The 18559-nt window shown below is 41.0% G+C and overlaps 1 protein-coding gene across 1 annotated transcript in view; it reads right to left on the bottom strand.

Annotated features, from left to right (window-relative positions):
* Positions 1-18559, bottom strand: part of LOC126259886 (uncharacterized) — a 110762-nt gene that overhangs the window by 14737 nt on the left and 77466 nt on the right. Inside the window, exon 5 of the mRNA XM_049956962.1 lies at positions 15357-15398. Within this exon, the coding sequence (XP_049812919.1) occupies positions 15357-15398 (42 nt within the window). The remainder of the gene's footprint in view (positions 1-15356; positions 15399-18559) is intronic.

Here is an 18559-nt window from a genome sequence, read left to right as displayed (position 1 = left end):
CTTTGTTGGAGCAAACTTTGCAATGATGCGTAATACTTACTATGTTGGCAGTGGGAGATACTTTTTCTGGAAAGTGACGACCAAAATTTCTGTCCAGGCTAGTGCCATGTGTTGGTTCTAAAGATCAAAAGTCTCCTCCTGTTGCTACCAATTTCAAACTAACTTCTCTTTATGAAGTCCACAAGACGGATTTTTCTGTTTACTGATGTCTCTGACCAAAATAAAACTGTTCATGACAAACATTACAAAAGCATGAAAGAAAAGTTTTTTCCATAACTTCATTGTTTTACGTGTGAATGCATAGTAACTGTAGAGCTGATCCACACGATCTACACCAGTCTTGTTCATACTGATGCCAGTTACAATGTCTGGTTTCATTACTGTTGTAATACCACCCTTTGAATATACTGGAAAGTCTTTGGTGGTAGCCTGATGTCTTGTGGATAGACAGTATACATCACGCCTATTTTTCCACTTCAGTGCTAGAATGGGACCATTCCTTAAAAATATCATTTCATTTTGCTTCAGTTTCTTTGTTTTGAAGCTTTTCTGTTTTACATTCCAGTTCCAACAGCTAATGTATTTTCTTCCCATAACATCTTCAGTAGAGGAACACTAGTGTAGTAACTACCTATGTAAATACAGTGGCCTTTACCATAATATGGAGAACTGTCTGTCAGTCCTCCCTGCTGATCATGTGTAAACATCACAGTTCTGGACACTGCCTGTTACACCACCACAAAGTGCGTAAACTTTCATGCCATATTTACCGAGTTTATTTTTCATGTATACCCTAAAGCCAACACATCCACAAAATGGACAAATAGCTTCATTTATAGTCAAATTTTCATATGGCATGAAACTGGCTCTTCGTTTGTTGACAAAAAAGTCTAACTTGGGTCTAATTTTATGAAGAGGATCATGGTTTTCCTCTTTTTTTATGTACTTTGAGTTGTCATTGCCATACAGTGTGAACATAATACTGAAAAGCCTATCACAGCTCAACAATCAGCTCGCAGAGCCTGTTTGTAAAAATGGATCAGTTGACCAACAGTCACCAAGCTTTGATAACTTCATGACACACATATGCATAACTGTTGCATAAAACAAATATATTTTGTGTAGTTTTACTGGACCCCATTGGTGCCACATAGAGTTCTTTTTAATCTCATTTCACCATTTCATTGCAGCAATTTTTGTATCTGCGTATCTGTTTGTCTTGGTCTTTATGTTTCGCATAAAACCATCACTAAAAAATATCAAAAACAATTGTAAACATCAGTTCCTATTCGCAAACAAGTGGCTCCAGATGCCGACTGAAATACTGAAAACTGAGGCTGTGCGCTGAGCGCCATGCTCCTGCACCATTGCATTTGTTGCTGTACCATTTGTTGATCGTTGCAGCTCCTCATCTAATGGAAAACCATAATTCAAGTCAGATAAAAAGAAAAAAAAATAGTGTGTTTTGCTCTTAATTACTGACATTGTCGCTGACGTCAATATGAGTGTCATTTCCACCAAATAAAAAAATCCAGAACTTCACTTTCCCAGAGGCCTCTAGTTGTCATTTTCACTCAAAACTCTTACACAATTCCAAATTTACAGCTCCACACCATGTGAAAATGTCATCAAAGAACCAATCAGTATACTGAAAGATATTCTACTCACACAACTGATACACAGAACTCATCAACTGCTGCTGCATCTAGTAGACAAAATATGAACTACTGCAGTTATCTCACAGCAGCCAGCCATGTAGCTCATTGAAAAACACCTGTCAGCAACCGCAAAAGTTGCGCCTGTACAGGATACATGCTCTGTTGCCACAGCCAAAACATGTGCGCTCATAAGGTGTACGGGCATAGTGTTGAATGTGTTAAAAGAGATTAAATAAAAACTTTGGTGATGACATTTCAGTTCTAACACAAAAGCCAAAGGTCTCGGAAGAGCAGTTGGAGAGAATGAATAGAGACTTAAGAAGAGCCTATATGATTAACATCGTCAAAAGTAAAAAATGGTAGTGGAATGCAGCTGAATTGAATTAGAGGATGATAAGAGCATTAAATTAGGAAACGAGACACTAAAAGTAATCCATACAGGATGAAAATTATTGAACTACTATTTTTTTGGGTCATCAGTAATTTGACTAGTTTGATGCAGCCCGCCATGAAATCCTCTCCTGTGCTAACCACTTCATCTCAGAGTAGCACTTGCAACCTATGGTCACAATTATTTGCTGGATGTATTCCAATCTATGTATTCCAATCTATGTCTTCCTCTAAAGTTTTTGCTCTCTACAGCTCCCTCTAGTACCATGGAAGTCATTCCCTCATGTCTTAGCAGATGTCCTATCATCCAGTCCCTTCTCCTTATCAGTGTTTTCCACATATTCCTTTCCTCTCCGATTCTGTGTAGAACTTCCTCATTCCTCACCTTACCAATCCACCTAATTTTCAACATCCGTCTCTAGCACCACATCTCAAATGCTTCGATTCTCTTCTGTTTCGGTTTTCCCATAGTCCATGTTTCACTACCATACAATGCTGTACTCCAGACGTACATTCTCAGAAATCTCTTCCTCAATTAAGGCCGATATTTGATATTAGTAGAATTCTCTTGACCAGAAATGCCTTTTTTGCCATAGTTAGTCTGCTTTTGATGTCCTCCTTGCTCCATCCATCACTGGTTATTTTACTTCCTAGGTAGCAGAATTCCCCAACCCCAACTTCATCAACTTTGTAACCATCAATCCTGATGTCAAGTTTCTCGCTGTTCTCATTACCTTCATCTTTCTTCGATTTGTCCTCATTCCATACTGTGTACTCATTAGACTGTTCATTCCGTTCAGCAGATCATGTAGTTCTTCTTCACTTTCACTCAGGATAGCAATGTCATCAGTGAATTGCATCATTGATATCCTTTCACCTTTAATTTTAATTCCACTGCTGAACCTTTCTTTTATTTCCATCATTGCTTCCTCATGTACAGACTGAATACTAGAGGTGAAAGGCTACATCCTTGTCTTACACACTTTTTAGTACGAGCACTTCATTCTTGGTCGCCCACTCTTATTATTCACTCTTGGCTGTTGTCCATATTGTATATGGCTGTTGTCCGTATTGTATATGACCCATCTCTCCCTATACCTTACCTTACCCCTATTTTTTCCAAAATTTTGAACATCTTGGAACATTTTACATTGTTGAACGCTTTTCCAGGTCAACAAATCCTATGAACGGGTCTTGATTTTTCTTTTATCTTGCTTCCATAATTAACCACAATGTCAGAATCGCCTCTCGTACCTTTACTTTTCCTAAAGCCAAACCAAACACCATCTAGCACATCCTCAATTTTCTTTTCCATTCTTCTGTATATTATTCTTGTAAGCAACTTGGATGCATGAGCTGTTAAGCTGATTGCTCGATAATTCTTGCACTTGTCAGCTCATGCCATCTTTGGAATTGTGTGGATGATGCTTTTCCAAAAGTCAGATGGTATGTTGCCAGACACACACATTCTACACACCAATGTAAATGGTTGTTTTGTTGCCACTTCCCCCAATGATTTTAGGAATTCTGATGGAATGTTATCCATCCCTTCTGCCTTATTTGACCTTAAATCCTCCAAATCTCTTTTACATTTGGATTCTAATACTGGATACCCTGTCTCTTCTAAATCAACTCCTGTTTCTTCTTCTATCGCATCAGCCAAATAGAGGCTTTCAATGTATTCTTTCCACCTATCTGCTCTCTCCTCTGCATTTAACAGTGGAATTCCCGTTGCACTCTTAATGTTACCACCCTTGCTTTTAATGTCACCTAAAGTTGTTTTGACTTTCCTGTATGCCGAGTCTGTCCTTCTGACTCATTTCCTTTTTGATGTCTTCACATTTTTCCTACAGCCATTTCATCTTAGCTTCCCTGCAGTTCCTACGTACTTCATTCCTCAGCGACTTTTATTTCTGTATTCCTGAGTTTCCTGGAACATTTTTGTACTTCCTCCTTTCATCAATCAACTCTTCTGTTACCCATGGTCAGTTACCCTCTTTGTGCCTATGTTTTCCCTCCCAACTTTTGTGATGGCCCTTTTCAGAGATGTCCATTCCTCTTCAACTATACTGCCTACTGAGCTATTCCTTTTTGCTGTATCTATAGCCTTAGAGAACTTCAAGCGTATCTCGTCATTCCTTAGTACTTCTGTATCCCACTTCTTTGCATATTGATTCTTTCTGACTAATGTCGAACTTCAGCTTACTCTTCATCACTGCTATATTGTGATCTGAGTATACATCTGCTCCTGGGCACACCTAACAATCCAGTATCTGATTTCAGAATCTGTCTGACCATGATGTAATCTAACTGAAATCTTCCTGTATCACCTGGCCTTTTCCACGTATACCTCATCCTCTTGCGATTCTTGAACAGGGTCTTACTAGCTGAAACTTGTTGCAGAACTCAATTAGTCTTTCTCCTCTCTCGTTCCTTGTCCCAAGCCCACATTCCCCTGTAACCTTTTCTTCTAGTCCTTCCCCTACAACTGCATTCCAGTCCCCCCACAACTATTAGATTTTAATCCCCATTTACATACTGTATTACTCTTTCAATATCCTCATATACTTTATCTCTTCATCGTGAGCTTGTGATGTTGGCATGTATACCTGAATTATCATTGTCGGTGTTGGTTTGCTGTCGATTCTGATAAGAACAACCCTATCTCTGAACTATTCACAGTAACACACTCTGTGCCCTAACTTCCTATTCATATCGAATCCTACTCCTGTTATACCATTTTCTGCTGCTATTGATATTACCCTATACTAATTTGACCAGAAATCCTTGTCTTCTTTCCATTTCATTTCACTGACCCCTACTATATCCAGATTGAGCCTTTGCATTTCTCTTTTCAAATTTTATAGTTTCCCTACCATGTTCAAGTTTCTGACATTCCACACCTCAACTCTTAGAACATTAACCTTCCGTTGATTATTCAATCTTTTTCTCATGGTAATCTTCCCCTTTGATGTCCCCTCCCAGAGATCCGGATGGTGGACTATTCAAGAATCTTTTACCAATGGAAAGTTCATCATGACACTTCTTCAACTACAAGCCACATGTTCTGTGGATACACGTTACGTGTCTTTAATGCAGTGGTGTCCATTGCCTTCTGCATCCTCATACCGTTGATCATTGCTGAGTCAATCGCCTTCAGGTACAGTTTCCCACCCCTAGGACAAGAGAGTCCCCTGAACCTCTGTCCACTCCTCCACTCTCTTTGACAAGGCTACTGGCAGAATGAGGGTGGCTTCTACACTCCTGGAAATGGAAAAAAGAACACATTGACACCGGTGTGTCAGACCCACCATACTTGCTCCGGACACTGCGAGAGGGCTGTACAAGCAATGATCACACGCACGGCACAGCGGACACACCAGGAACCGCGGTGTTGGCCGTCGAATGGCGCTAGCTGCGCAGCATTTGTGCACCGCCGCCGTCAGTGTCAGCCAGTTTGCCGTGGCATACGGAGCTCCATCGCAGTCTTTAACACTGGTAGCATGCCGCGACAGCGTGGACGTGAACCGTATGTGCACTTGACGGACTTTGAGCGAGGGCGTATAGTGGGCATGCGCGAGGCCGGGTGGACGTACCGCCGAATTGCTCAACACGTGGGGCGTGAGGTCTCCACAGTACATCGATGTTGTCGCCAGTGGTCGGCGGAAGGTGCACGTGCCCGTCGACCTGGGACCGGACCGCAGCGACGCACGGATGCACGCCAAGACCGTAGGATCCTACGCAGTGCCGTAGGGGACCGCACCGCCACTTCCCAGCAAATTAGGGACACTGTTGCTCCTGGGGTATCGGCGAGGACCATTCGCAACCGTCTCCATGAAGCTGGGCTACGGTCCCGCACACCATTAGGCCGTCTTCCGCTCACGCCCCAACATCGTGCAGCCCGCCTCCAGTGGTGTCGCGACAGGCGTGAATGGAGGGACGAATGGAGACGTGTCGTCTTCAGCGATGAGAGTCGCTTCTGCCTTGGTGCCAATGATGGTCGTATGCGTGTTTGGCGCCGTGTAGGTGAGCGCCACAATCAGGACTGCATACGACCGAGGCACACAGGGCCAACACCCGGCATCATGGTGTGGGGAGCGATCTCCTACACTGGCCGTACACCACTGGTGATCGTCGAGGGGACACTGAATAGTGCACGGTACATCCAAACCGTCATCGAACCCATCGTTCTACCATTCCTAGACCGGCAAGGGAACTTGCTGTTCCAACAGGACAATGCACGTCCGCATGTATCCCGTGCCACCCAACGTGCTCTAGAAGGTGTAAGTCAACTACCCAGGCCAGCAAGATCTCTGGATCTGTCCCCCATTGAGCATGTTTGGGACTGGATGAAGCATCGTCTCACGCGGTCTGCACGTCCAGCACGAACGCTGGTCCAACTGAGGCGCCAGGTGGAAATGGCATGGCAAGCCGTTCCACAGGACTACATCCAGCATCTCTACGATCGTCTCCATGGGAGAATAGCAGCCTGCATTGCTGCGAAAGGTGGATATACACTGTACTAGTGCCGACATTGTGCATGCTCTGTTGCCTGTGTCTATGTGTCTGTGGTTCTGTCAGTGTGATCATGTGATGTATCTGACCCCAGGAATGTGTCAATAAAGTTTCCCCTTCCTGGGACAATGAATTCACGGTGTTCTTATTTCAATTTCCAGGAGTGTATATGAAATAAAATTGTAATAGCTTCTGAACATTTTGTGTTACAATGTTCAAAGTGCACAGGTGGACACAGGCATAATGGGAATTAATATGTGCTGTATGCTTTGGATTAGCGACGAAGCCCACTTTTATTTGGATGGGTTCATCAGTAAGCAAAATTGACACATCTGGGGACTGAGAATCCACATTTCATGATAGAGAAGTCTCTTCACCCTCAACGGGTGACTGTGTGGTTGCAATGCCCAGTCATGGAATAATCAGTGGGATATTCCTTGATGGTACGGCGACTACCAAATGGTACATGAAAGTTTTGGAAGATGATTTCATCCCCATTATCCAAAGTGGCCCTGATTTAAAACATGATGTGGTTCATGCAAGATGGAGCTCGACTCCACCAAAGCAGGATTGTGTTTGATGTCCTGGAGGAGCACTCTGGGGACCTCATTCTGACTCTGGGTACCTGGAGGCCTCTGGCATGGGCCTCGATAGGCCACCACTTTCTCAGGATCTGGAAACATGCAACTCCTTTTTGCGGAGCTATGTTAAAGACAAGATGTACAGCAATAAACCCAAAACTGTTGCTGACAAGGTGACCCTACATACTGTAAATCACAGATTTTGATGTGCTTCAAGTATGTTGTAGAGGCACTTACCCTGAGTACCCGGCTATCCGGTTTTTCAGCGATGGGCCTTGGTTTTTGAGAAAATCAACTTTGAAGTTCATTGCACACTTTGTATGTCCGTAACATTACAGATAGTCCAAGGAAGTCAGTGTAGCACAGCGGTAAATGTTCACGGCTACTGCGCTGGAGGTATCGTGTTCATATCCTGCTTGTGTATTTTTTTTTCTCCAAAATCAGCCACATTTTTCAATTTTGTTTCAAAGAATATCAACAAACAGTGTTGTTGTTGTTGTCTTCAGTCCTCAGACTGGTTGGATGCAGCTCTCCATGCTACTTGATCCTGTGCAAGCTTCTTCATCTCCCAGTATCTACTGCAACCTACATCCTTCTGAATCTGCTTAGTGTATTCATCTCTTGGTCTCCCTCTACGATTTTTACCCTCCACGCTGCCCTCCAATACTAAATTGGTGATCCCTTGATGCCTCAGAACATGTCCTACCAGCCGATCCCTTCTTCTAGTCAAGTTGTGCCACAAACTCCTCTTCTCCCCAATTCTATTCAATACCTCCTCATTAGTTATGTGATCTACCCATCTAATCTTCAGCATTCTTCTGTAGCACCACATTTCGAAAGCTTCTATTCTCTTCCTGTCCAATCTATTTATCGTCCATGTTTCACTTCCATACATGGCTACACTCCATACAAATCCTTTCAGAAACGACTTCCTGACACTTAAATCTATACTCGATGTTAACAAATTTCTCTTCTTCAGAAACGCTTTCCTTGCCATTGCCAGTCTACATTTTATATCCTCTCTACTTCGACCGTCACCAGTTATTTTCCTCCCCAAATAGCAAAACTCCTTTACTACTTTAAGTGTCTCATTTCCTAATCTAATTCCCTCAGCATCACCAGGCATAATGGGAATTAATATGTGCTGTATGCTTTGGATTAGCGACGAAGCCCGTATGTGAAATGATAAAGAGATATTCAGTTATTAATTATTTCAAATATTCATTCCGTTTGTGGTTTGCAGTTGGAGTTCCAAATGTTTGTACAACAGTCACTTCTTGTATTACCTGAAATCGATCTCCGCCCATTATCGTCTCCTCTCCCGTGAATACCGTTAGCTGTAACGGGAACCCCAGCTCCTAGTTGCGGCCAATGCGGAAGCGAGTTGCATTTCTTTACATTAGCATCTAACTACAGCGTCAGTTGCTCGCAAGGCTTCTCTAGTGCAATGTGTTAGAAAAATTCTGTGAAATGGAAGAACAAAGTGTTTCTGTAGTAGTGCAGCCAGAAGATCCACATGTCGAGGAGTTGAACAAAGAATCAAAAGGAGAAATACAAATGCCATTAAATAAGCCGAAAATCTACTCCACGATTTGAATCTCTTAACGAATACACCACCTAGTGTGATCTCTACCAATTCCATTGCAATTTGGTGATAAGATGTATATCACAATGCAGGATCTCTTGGCCGATAGATAAATAATTATTGATGATGAATTGATAGATTTCAACGAAGAAGGTGAATAGGGAGAATATGATGTGGTAAGTTTTACTTTTTTATGAATATTTTCTCTTTCAGATGAACGTAAAAAAAATAAAACTCTTCACTTTGCAGTGTATGGGGATAGAGGAAGATGGTGATTACGTTCCCGAAGAGTTTGCGCCAGAACCGACAGATTATGTGCCTCTGTCCTACAAGGAAAAAGCAGTCGCTCTTGCAGCAGCTCATCCTAAATGTAGCTTGTAAAGTACGCAATCTCATGGAGTTTCTCGATTGAAACATAAATTGATACTGTATCAATGGAAAGAGGATGTAAAACAAGGTGGAACTTGTCTCGATAAATGGAGAACCATTGATTGTGAGACTTATGAAAGGTTCATCGAAGCGAGCCAACATTTGGAACAGGTAAATCGTATTGACATGAAATATATGTTGAGTATATCATAAAAAAGAGAATGGCTTGTGAAAATAATTTTAAAAAAATTCCGATACCAGGTGACAACAAGAACTCTACAGCTTCAATTTCGTGGCCAGCCAAGCTTAGGTTGAGTGATTCAAGAAAAAACATAAAATTCGGCAAAGAAAAATTACAAAGTTCGTCAGCTCTAAAGAATTTGTGACAATAGATGAAGTTTTATTGTTAGTAGCTGCTGAACAATTCCACATACAAACAAGAATACTTATGGAGAATTTTGACCTAGACTTCGTAATCAACACTGATCAAACTGGCTGCCAGTATCAGGCAACATATAATACATCACTTTCCGAAAAAGGAAAAAAACTGTTCTCCACTGAACAAAAGATTTAAACAAGACTACTCATTCTTATAAGGCCCAGTGTACCATAACAGCCCCAGGAAAGGTGATCCTGTATGTTTTTTATGTGTGCAAGAACCGTCCCGAAAATTTGGTCCTAAAGTTCAAAAATGAATAGATGAATTAACTGGGAAATACAGAAATGTAGTCGTGTCCTGTACCAAATTCGGGAAGTTCGCGAAACTGGTATGCGAAGAATTTTTGCGTTCTGTAATTCTTCCGTAAGTGTTACAGAAAAATTTTTTGTACATTATCTATTCGTGGGGAGGGCAAACCAATTCAACTTTATACAATCATCTATTCACTGATAAAGGAAAGCAAACACCTGCACCCTAAAAGTGGTCACACCAAAGTGCACTCCTTATTGCCAGCCCTGCTATGTTTATTTTTACATACAGGTGAAAATCTTCATGAAAATTATTCAGAATGCTCCCGACTTAATGAAAGACAATAGAGATCACTTCTAGGGAAGAGTCAATAAAATTACATTTACTAATCCAAAATCAATTCAGCACACCTAATTTTGAAAGCATGATTAGATACGCACGGTTCGCACCGAAATTAGCAGATGAAAGAGAAATCTTTTTGAACACAAAAGAATTGAGTTTCCCAGTATCGCTCATGAAGAAACAGTGCGCCTGCAAGACGGTTGCTTTCATAAAATGTGCGTGGAGCTGCAAAAATTTGTGCTTCGGTTGTTTCTATTATAATTATCACCCACAATATTGTTCTGGCATGTCAAGCAATGTGGATGATGAAAAATGAGATTTTGTAATATTGTATGACAAAAAATTAATAATTAAATATATCTTTATAATTTCGCACACCTTACACTGCTTGACGATATTCTTTGAAATAAAATTGAAAAATTAGGTCGATTTTGATGAGCAGGATTCGAACACGGTACCTCCAGCACGGTAGCCGTGAACCTTTACTGCTGCGCTACACTGCCTTGCTTGGAATATCTGTAATGTTGCGGGTATACAAAGTGCGCAATGAACTTCAAAATCTATTTTCACAAAAACCAAGGCCTGTCGCTAAAAAACCGCATAGCCGGGTACTCGGGGTAAGTGCCTCTACAACATATTTGAAGTGCATCAAAATCTGTGATTTACAGTATGGAGGGTCCCCTTGTGAGCTGAAAACAGCCATTCAGAAGGACATTGACAGCATCAATGTTCCGACACTTCTGCTGGCCATGCAGAATTTTGCTGTTCATCAGTGCCACATCATTGCCAATGATGGCAGGCATATCGAACATGTCATAACCTAAATCCAAAAATCAGTAGTGACGTTTACATGTTGAATAAAGTGGGTGCACACCAAGTTTGTTACTAATTTATGTTTCGATGATTGTCACCCTATAAGTTCTGCTATTTTTTGGACAGCTAAATAAATGATGATGACCAAAGTGGAGCTGATATAAAATGCAGACTGAGAAAACGAAAAAAAGTATTTTTGAAAAAGAAATATTTGTAAACAATAAAAATAAATTTAAAGACTGAAGTGTTTTCTGAAGGCATTCATCTCATGTACAGAAATTAAACAATGACAATAAACAGATTAGATAAGAAGTGAATGGAAGCTTTTGAAATGTGGCTACAGAAGAATGCTGTAGATCAGATGGATAGAATGAGCTACACAACTCTACTGGGGAAAAAACAAATTTATGACATTACTAAAAGAAGCGATCAGCTGATAGGACACCACAACAACAACAACAGCAGCAGCTTTAGAGAGCATACAGTGTTCAGTTCACCTTTTATTTCTGCTAATAAGTATGTAAGTACTACATGAATCAATTTTGTTTGTATATGTGCAATGGTGTGTAGTAATGCTCCCACACACACACACACACACACACACACACACACACACACACACACACACACACACAAACTGTTATGAATTAGTGTTTTAGTCAGTCGCTTTCTTCTTGTTCCTCATGATAGTTTGATTGTTAGAATGGAGTCGCTCTCATATTTTTAAAATGGTTTACATGAAATGACAACTTATGAAGGATCCGTGGGCCTAGAATGTCCGTGTGACAAGTGAAGATAACTTAGATTTGGACAATTTGTGTGGAAATCCTACAACAGTAAATGATGTGGAATCTGTAGATGGTGATAACAAGTATGAGACTAATAGAGGGACTACACATAATTCAAATAATGTTTTGAAGGACAATGATAATGAACTTGTTGCTGATAAATCAGTACTACAAAATCCTGAAAACCATCCAAAGATACAAAAAAACTGACTTATTCAGAAAGAAAAGCAGTTCATTTCCTACTGAACCAGATTTCTGAGCATCTGGTAATGTTGAAATTCACCTCTTAAGTGAGATTCCAAGAAATCAGAACCATAAGATCTACTGACAGATATTATACCTCCTACACATATACCTATTCAAGCTAGAGACTCAGCATGTAGGAACAATTCAAAGGAATAGGATACCAAACTGCAAATTTTAAAATAAAGGAGAATGTGGATATTCTGAGGAATATATTACTACCACTGACAAAATAGATATTTCCTCCATTTTGTACAAAGATAATAGTATTGTCTATTTTCTGTCTATCTTTGTCAGCAAGCTGCCAAAATTGAAAGTGAAAAAGTTTGATAGAAACAAGAGTGATCACAATAGTACCAAGTCCTGCTGTTGTTTCCATTTATAAATCACATATGGGAAATATAGATTTATTACACAGCAACTGCCAAACATGGTATTTACACTTGTTTCCCATCTGATTGATGTAATCATAATAAATGCATGGATTCTCTACAGATGGGTATGCACTGAAAAAAGAACAGCAGACATGCAAAGGAACCAGAAGTAATTTAGGACTGAATTGGCTCAAACTCTAGACAGACTGGTATTGGAGCAAAAAAGTGAGGTAGACCAGCTAGCACAGGTCCAGTAGAGATCAACAGGATTAAATATATAGGATCATTTTTACTACAAAGAATATAAGATTAGATCCTTTTAATCACTGGCCAGTGTAGAATGAGAAGAGAAAAACATGCAAATGTCGTAACTGCAAATGCTATACATTTTTCATCTGTGAGAAGTGCAAAGAAACTTATGTTTAAATAAAGTCAAAAACTACTTTCCCGCATAGCATAGCAGCTGAAGACAAGTGCCATCCATCCATGTTCAATACTACCATTAATTCTGTCATAACCCATTGTTCATTTGGTGTTTAAAGCTATGTTTTTATACTTAACAAATGCTTATTAATGTTGTAATTTTCACACAGTTTTAATATATGTAAAATGTAAAAAATATATATTTTCCACAATTAAGTATTTTTGCACAATTAAGACGGTATTATTTTTCAACATTTTTTCTGAGACCTTTGAACAATTTCAAGTAAAAAAAAATTATTTGGTGTTCTAAAAAAAGTGCAGAATGAAGGGTTAAATCAAGGTGTCTCCTCATAAATCTTACTCATATTCCCTCCAAATGGAAACACTGCAATGTACTGTATTTACAAGGTGACCCTGCTTATAAGATGACCCTCCTTTTTAAGAGGATCCTTGTGAAAAATATGTTCTTTTAACATATTCTAACCAACCAAAATTACAAAATTTTACTGACCTAAGGTATATGCATAAAAAGTTCACAACAAACATATTCTAAACTTTGCCACTTATTGATTGTCTACATTTTGATAATACAAGAAGAAATAAACAAAAAGTACCTGTTTACACTAATTTTTATCTTCACTGCTTTTTTGTTTAGCCTGTCATCTCTGGTATCACTATTTTAAATAATCTTCATAATCCTAACAGAAGAGCGGTGAGACTTATACCTACATTGTCACACACATTTGGCGTTTCTTCCGAATACATTAGGATTTCTGTGATTGTAGTTACTGTGGCACCTCAGAACACAGTTCTTTTCTGAATAAATAACAGCTTTCACTTCTATACTGATGTGAGAATGTTACTATGTGTCTTGTTTGCCAAACATATTGTCTGCACACTGCTCTCTCATTATCTGTGTAGAACTAGTAGCTAACACCCCCCGCCCCCCCCCCCCCTAGTGTTTCCACCGTACCTCACTATGAACGTCAACAACACTGCTACACAAAACACCAAGTATGCCACTAGCTCCCATCTAGACTTTTGCCAACTACTGCAGGAAAATGTGCGATTGTGGATTGGTTGTTTTGGGGAAGGAGGCCAGACAGCGATGTCATCGGTCTCATCAGATTAGGGAAGGACAGGGAAGAAAGTCGGCCGCGCCCTTTGAAAGGAACCATCCCGGCATTTGCATCTTAGTTCTCACTTCTCAGCCAAGCTGGTGTAATTGTTCCCCCTCCAAACATTCTGTAGTGCTACCACTGAGCAACAATGAAACACGGATGGCAGTATCTTCTATGATGCAAGTAATATGCAAGAATAGCTATTAGTATGTAAATAAAAGATCACAATCACTATTTAGTCCAATTCTCAAACTTTCACTCGTCCTTACGATTAGTAAAGTTTGTTGGTACCATCTCCACAACGCATTTTTCTACTCTAATTTGTTCTTGCGACAACAACTGCTGTCAGTTTAATGAGATTTTCATTTGTTAGACATTTAGTTCTGGATTAATTTTCTTTCTCATTTCACATGAATGTCATCATCTTGTTCTAAAGCTGGGAACATATTTTCCTAGTATTCTAAGACATGAACAGTGACTGAGTATCTCATTGGCAACCCATTTGGTAAATCAGTTTCTCACAACCAAATGAAATACTAACTAGGGTTCAGAATCAAGTAATGGATTTTGAGGGAAACATTTTCATCTTTGAATGTTGCCTTTATGTATAAATCAGCATAAATGTATGTATACAGTACCCTACAGATCTACGAGAATTTTTATTGCAAACCTGTTCAAATATAACAAAAGTTCGTAAGTTGATAGAACTGAATGCTATTTGCTCCTGTATTTAACAAAACTGTCAATTTTTAAGCAAAGTGTTAGATTGTTGTAGTAGCTAGTTCATAGGTTCTTGACTATCCCTTGCACTAGTGCTGCAAATCAAATGTCTGTATTGAACACTTTGGCACACCGGGAAATCTCAAACCTATTCGAATGTAAGTACAATTTGCTAAGTGCTATCCTTTGGAATTCTTCAAAATAAATTTGTACGAAACCTCAATGACCAAAGCTTCATCTGTAAATGTAAGATGACCCTATAATCATCCATTAAAAATATAAAACCACTGGATTCAGCAGTAGCTATAGTTTAATCTGCAAGTCTAAGGTGACACTGTACTTTTCAAATTATGTATCTGGGAAAAATCTTTGCCTTACAATCGGATAAATATGGTACAATCCAAGTCCCTTACGTACGCCTCCAATAGTCACATTACAGAACCATTCCTCACTGGTTTTCCTGTCACATGAATCAGCTCCACATATACCTCTATGATTTATAATAATTAAGATTATCAATTTTATTATTTGTAACAACAATACCGCTTAAATTCTCTGCTGTGAAACCCTATTTTTTTATTTCATAAACTGATAGTTCTGGTTGGGCAACAGCACAAAATTGTACCAGAAAGAAGCACAAACTTGAGATTTTTTTTTATAGTGCATAAGCTCTGTATATAGCCCTTTACATACTTTTTATAAGCAAATTAAATCTGGAAAATTCTAATCCAGCTTCAAGTACTTACCATTCCACCTCTCAGCTTCTGATTGTAGTAGTTTAATCAGACCTACAAAGAAAAATAATTGGTGAAACATCGCAAATAGAATCACAGAACTGTTAATAAATTATCAAAAGACTGCTACTTTAGACACGAGGATAACTCCTTTATTCAGCTGCTTTTCCCATTATCTGCTGTCAAAGTATACCAACTGGTTTCATTTTCTCCACTTACTCCTCACAGGCATTATTTTCTTCACATCTGTAACCTATATTAAATTTCTATTTCCTTTTGCTGTTTTTACCAACTTCTTTTTCTTCATGGGCAAATCATCTACTTCAGATGCTCAAGCATATATCTCAAGAGAAGTCTCCACCTGTTCCTGGTAGTGGGTTTTGATACGGGTGGAGGAAGAGAAGAGCATTGTCTGGTGGAGAGTGCAGGAAATAGATAGCATCAGGTGGGGGGAGAGGGGTGAGAGGGGGGAGGGAGAGGAGAGAGGGGGAGGGAGGGGGGAGAGGAGAGAGGGGGAGGGAGGGGGGAGAGGAGAGAGGGGGAGGGAGGGGGAGAGGGGTGAGAGGGGGGAGGGAGAGGAGAGAGGGAGGGGGAGAGGGGGCAGAGGGGAGAGAGGGGGCAGAGGGGGCAGAGGGGGCAGAGGGGGAAAGAGAGGGGGGGAGAGGGGGGAGAGGGGGGAGAGGGGGGAGAGGGGGGAGAGGGGGGAGAGGGGGCAGAGGGGGCAGAGGGGGCAGAGGGGGGAGAGAGGGGGGAGAGAGGGGGGAGAGAGGGGGGAGAGAGGGGGGAGAGGGGGGAGAGGGGGGAGAGGGGGGAGAGGGGGAGAGGGGGGAGAGGGGGGAGAGGGGGGAGAGGGGGGAGAGGGGGGAGAGGGAGAGGGGAGAGGGGAGAGAGGAGAGGAAGAGCAGAGGAGAGGAAGAGCAGAGGAGAGGAAGAGCAGAGGAGAGGAAGAGCAGAGGAGAGGAGAGGAGAGGAGGAGGAGGAGGAGGAGAAGAGCAGAGGAGAGGAGAGGAGAGGAGAGGAGAGGAGGAGGAGAAGAGCAGAGGAGAGGAGAGGAGGAGGAGAAGAGCAGAGGAGGAGGAGGAGAAGAGCAGAGGAGAGGAGAGGAGGAGGAGAAGAGCAGAGGAGAGGAGAGGAGGAGGAGAAGAGCAGAGGAGAGGAGAGGAGGAGAAGAGGAGAGGAGGAGAAGAGCAGAGGAGGAGAAGAGCAGAGAAGGGGAAAAAATGGTGGGTGCATTAGCAGAGAGTAGCGCACAATGAGATGACAGGACAGAGGGGCAGAAACTATTGGGTGGAGGGTGTGGGAACAGTACATTAGCTTAGGTTGATGCCATGATAGTTTCAGGAGCAGAGAATGTGTTGCAAGGTTAACTCCCATGTGTAGTTCAGAGAAGCTGATGGTGTTTGTGGTGGTGGTGGTGGTGGTCCAGATGGCCCACAGCTGTAAAGCAGCCATTGAAATCGAGCATGTTATGCCACAGGATGGTCCACTTTGCTCTTGCTTACAGTTTGGCAATGGCCATTCATCCTGGTGGTCAGCCTATCGGAAGTCATACCAATTTTAGCTGTGTAATGATTGCATTAGAGCTGACATATGACACGGCTGCTTTCACAGGTGGCCTGGCCTCTTGTGGCACAGGATAAGCCTGTGACAGGACTGGAATAGGAAGTGCTGGGTTGGTGGGTGGGTGGACCAGGAAGGTCTTTCACTTGGATCTCCTGCAGGGATGTGATTCTGGTGACAAGGGGTTGGGGCTGGGAGTGGTGTAGGGATGGACTAGGGTGTTGAGGTTAGGCGGGCGATGGAACACCACTAAAAGGAGGGCAGGGACGGGCCTTGGATATGCTGTCCCTCACGGCAGGGCACAATGATAGATAACAGGTCAACAAAATAATTTTTTTTTACTTTGATAGCTGATCTTTACAGATTTTTATGAGCTGAATCCAAACTAGCCTTAGTTTTTTTATATCATCCATAGTTTTCGAGCAATGTGCTTTTTATTATAAAGTCATACAGTAAATGGGGGAAATTAATCAAACACTTTGTTACAATATAAGCATGGTTTGTATTTACAGTAAGCTACATAAAACAATGATTTATGTTAATAAAGGTTTCACTTGTCAGCTGGAGTTGGTTTGTATTTTCTTTCTCTTTTCTCTTTGTAGCTTCTTGTGTAGCTTTTTCAACGATTAGTCGCTTGCTGAACTTGGTGAAGTGACCAACAGTAGTCCCCCATCATGTTGGTGTTCCAGCAGCCTTGGTAGCATTTTTCCACCACTAGTTTTGGATGGATCAATAAACAGCCTTCAGTCTTCCTATCTGTATTAATACCAAACTCATTCATCAGACCAGGAATGTCTGAGCAGTACACTAAACCACCTTCTTGTTGAAAAAACTTGGAAAACTGCTGCTCTCTCTTTCAATACGCGTATATGCTAGTTTCAACTGCCAATAAGTTCTTTTCTTTTAATCTAGCGCCAAGCAATTCAGCTTTTTCTTTCGTTAAGCCCAGATCCCTAACCAAATCGTTAAGCTCAGTCTGAGTAAACAATTTGGGCTCTAGAGTTTCTGTGTTACAATGCAATTCATCATCATCTGGTTCATCTAAATCAGATTTTACATCAGAAAATGCTTCTGTTGGAACAAAATTTAAATCATCTGGTGGTTCAGGAACCGGCAAATTTACACCATGCTCTACTGGTTGGATGGCGGTCGGAGGGTTAGCGTAGCTTATCACCTTCTTGTTTTTCGAATTATGACCAGTAATATCAACACTGCAAAAGTAGCAATCATCAGAATTATTTCTTGGCTCCCTCCATATCAAAGTAACAGCAATGGTTTTTTTTCTCCCTTTTGTACCAGTTTCTCAGATCTTCAACACACACATAACATACCTCATGCGGCACCTAAGATTTATCTTGATCACCAAGTTTAGATCCAAAGTATGATAGACAAACTTTTTTGGCGAAGTCTGTAATGTTTCTTTGGTGTTTTGTAATCACAAATTCACCACAAATATAAGAAAAGCTGTCAGCAGAGTTTTTAAAAGCACAATTAGACATTGTACAGCAAGCAAGATGGTGTCGCGTGTAGATGTGGTTGTAAATTGTTCTGTAGAAATCGGAAATACATTTAATCTCTCTTGTTGCAACAAAAGTGTTGACATAGGTATCAGATTGTGTGCAGTAACACATGCATGGGCTCACATTTCGTGTTTG

The sequence above is a fragment of the Schistocerca nitens genome, chromosome 1 (genome assembly GCF_023898315.1).
Source record: "Schistocerca nitens isolate TAMUIC-IGC-003100 chromosome 1, iqSchNite1.1, whole genome shotgun sequence".
Taxonomy (NCBI): Eukaryota; Metazoa; Arthropoda; class Insecta; order Orthoptera; family Acrididae; genus Schistocerca; species Schistocerca nitens.
Note: the sequence above shows the minus strand (reverse complement) of the source record. Positions and strands in the feature narration are given on the sequence as shown.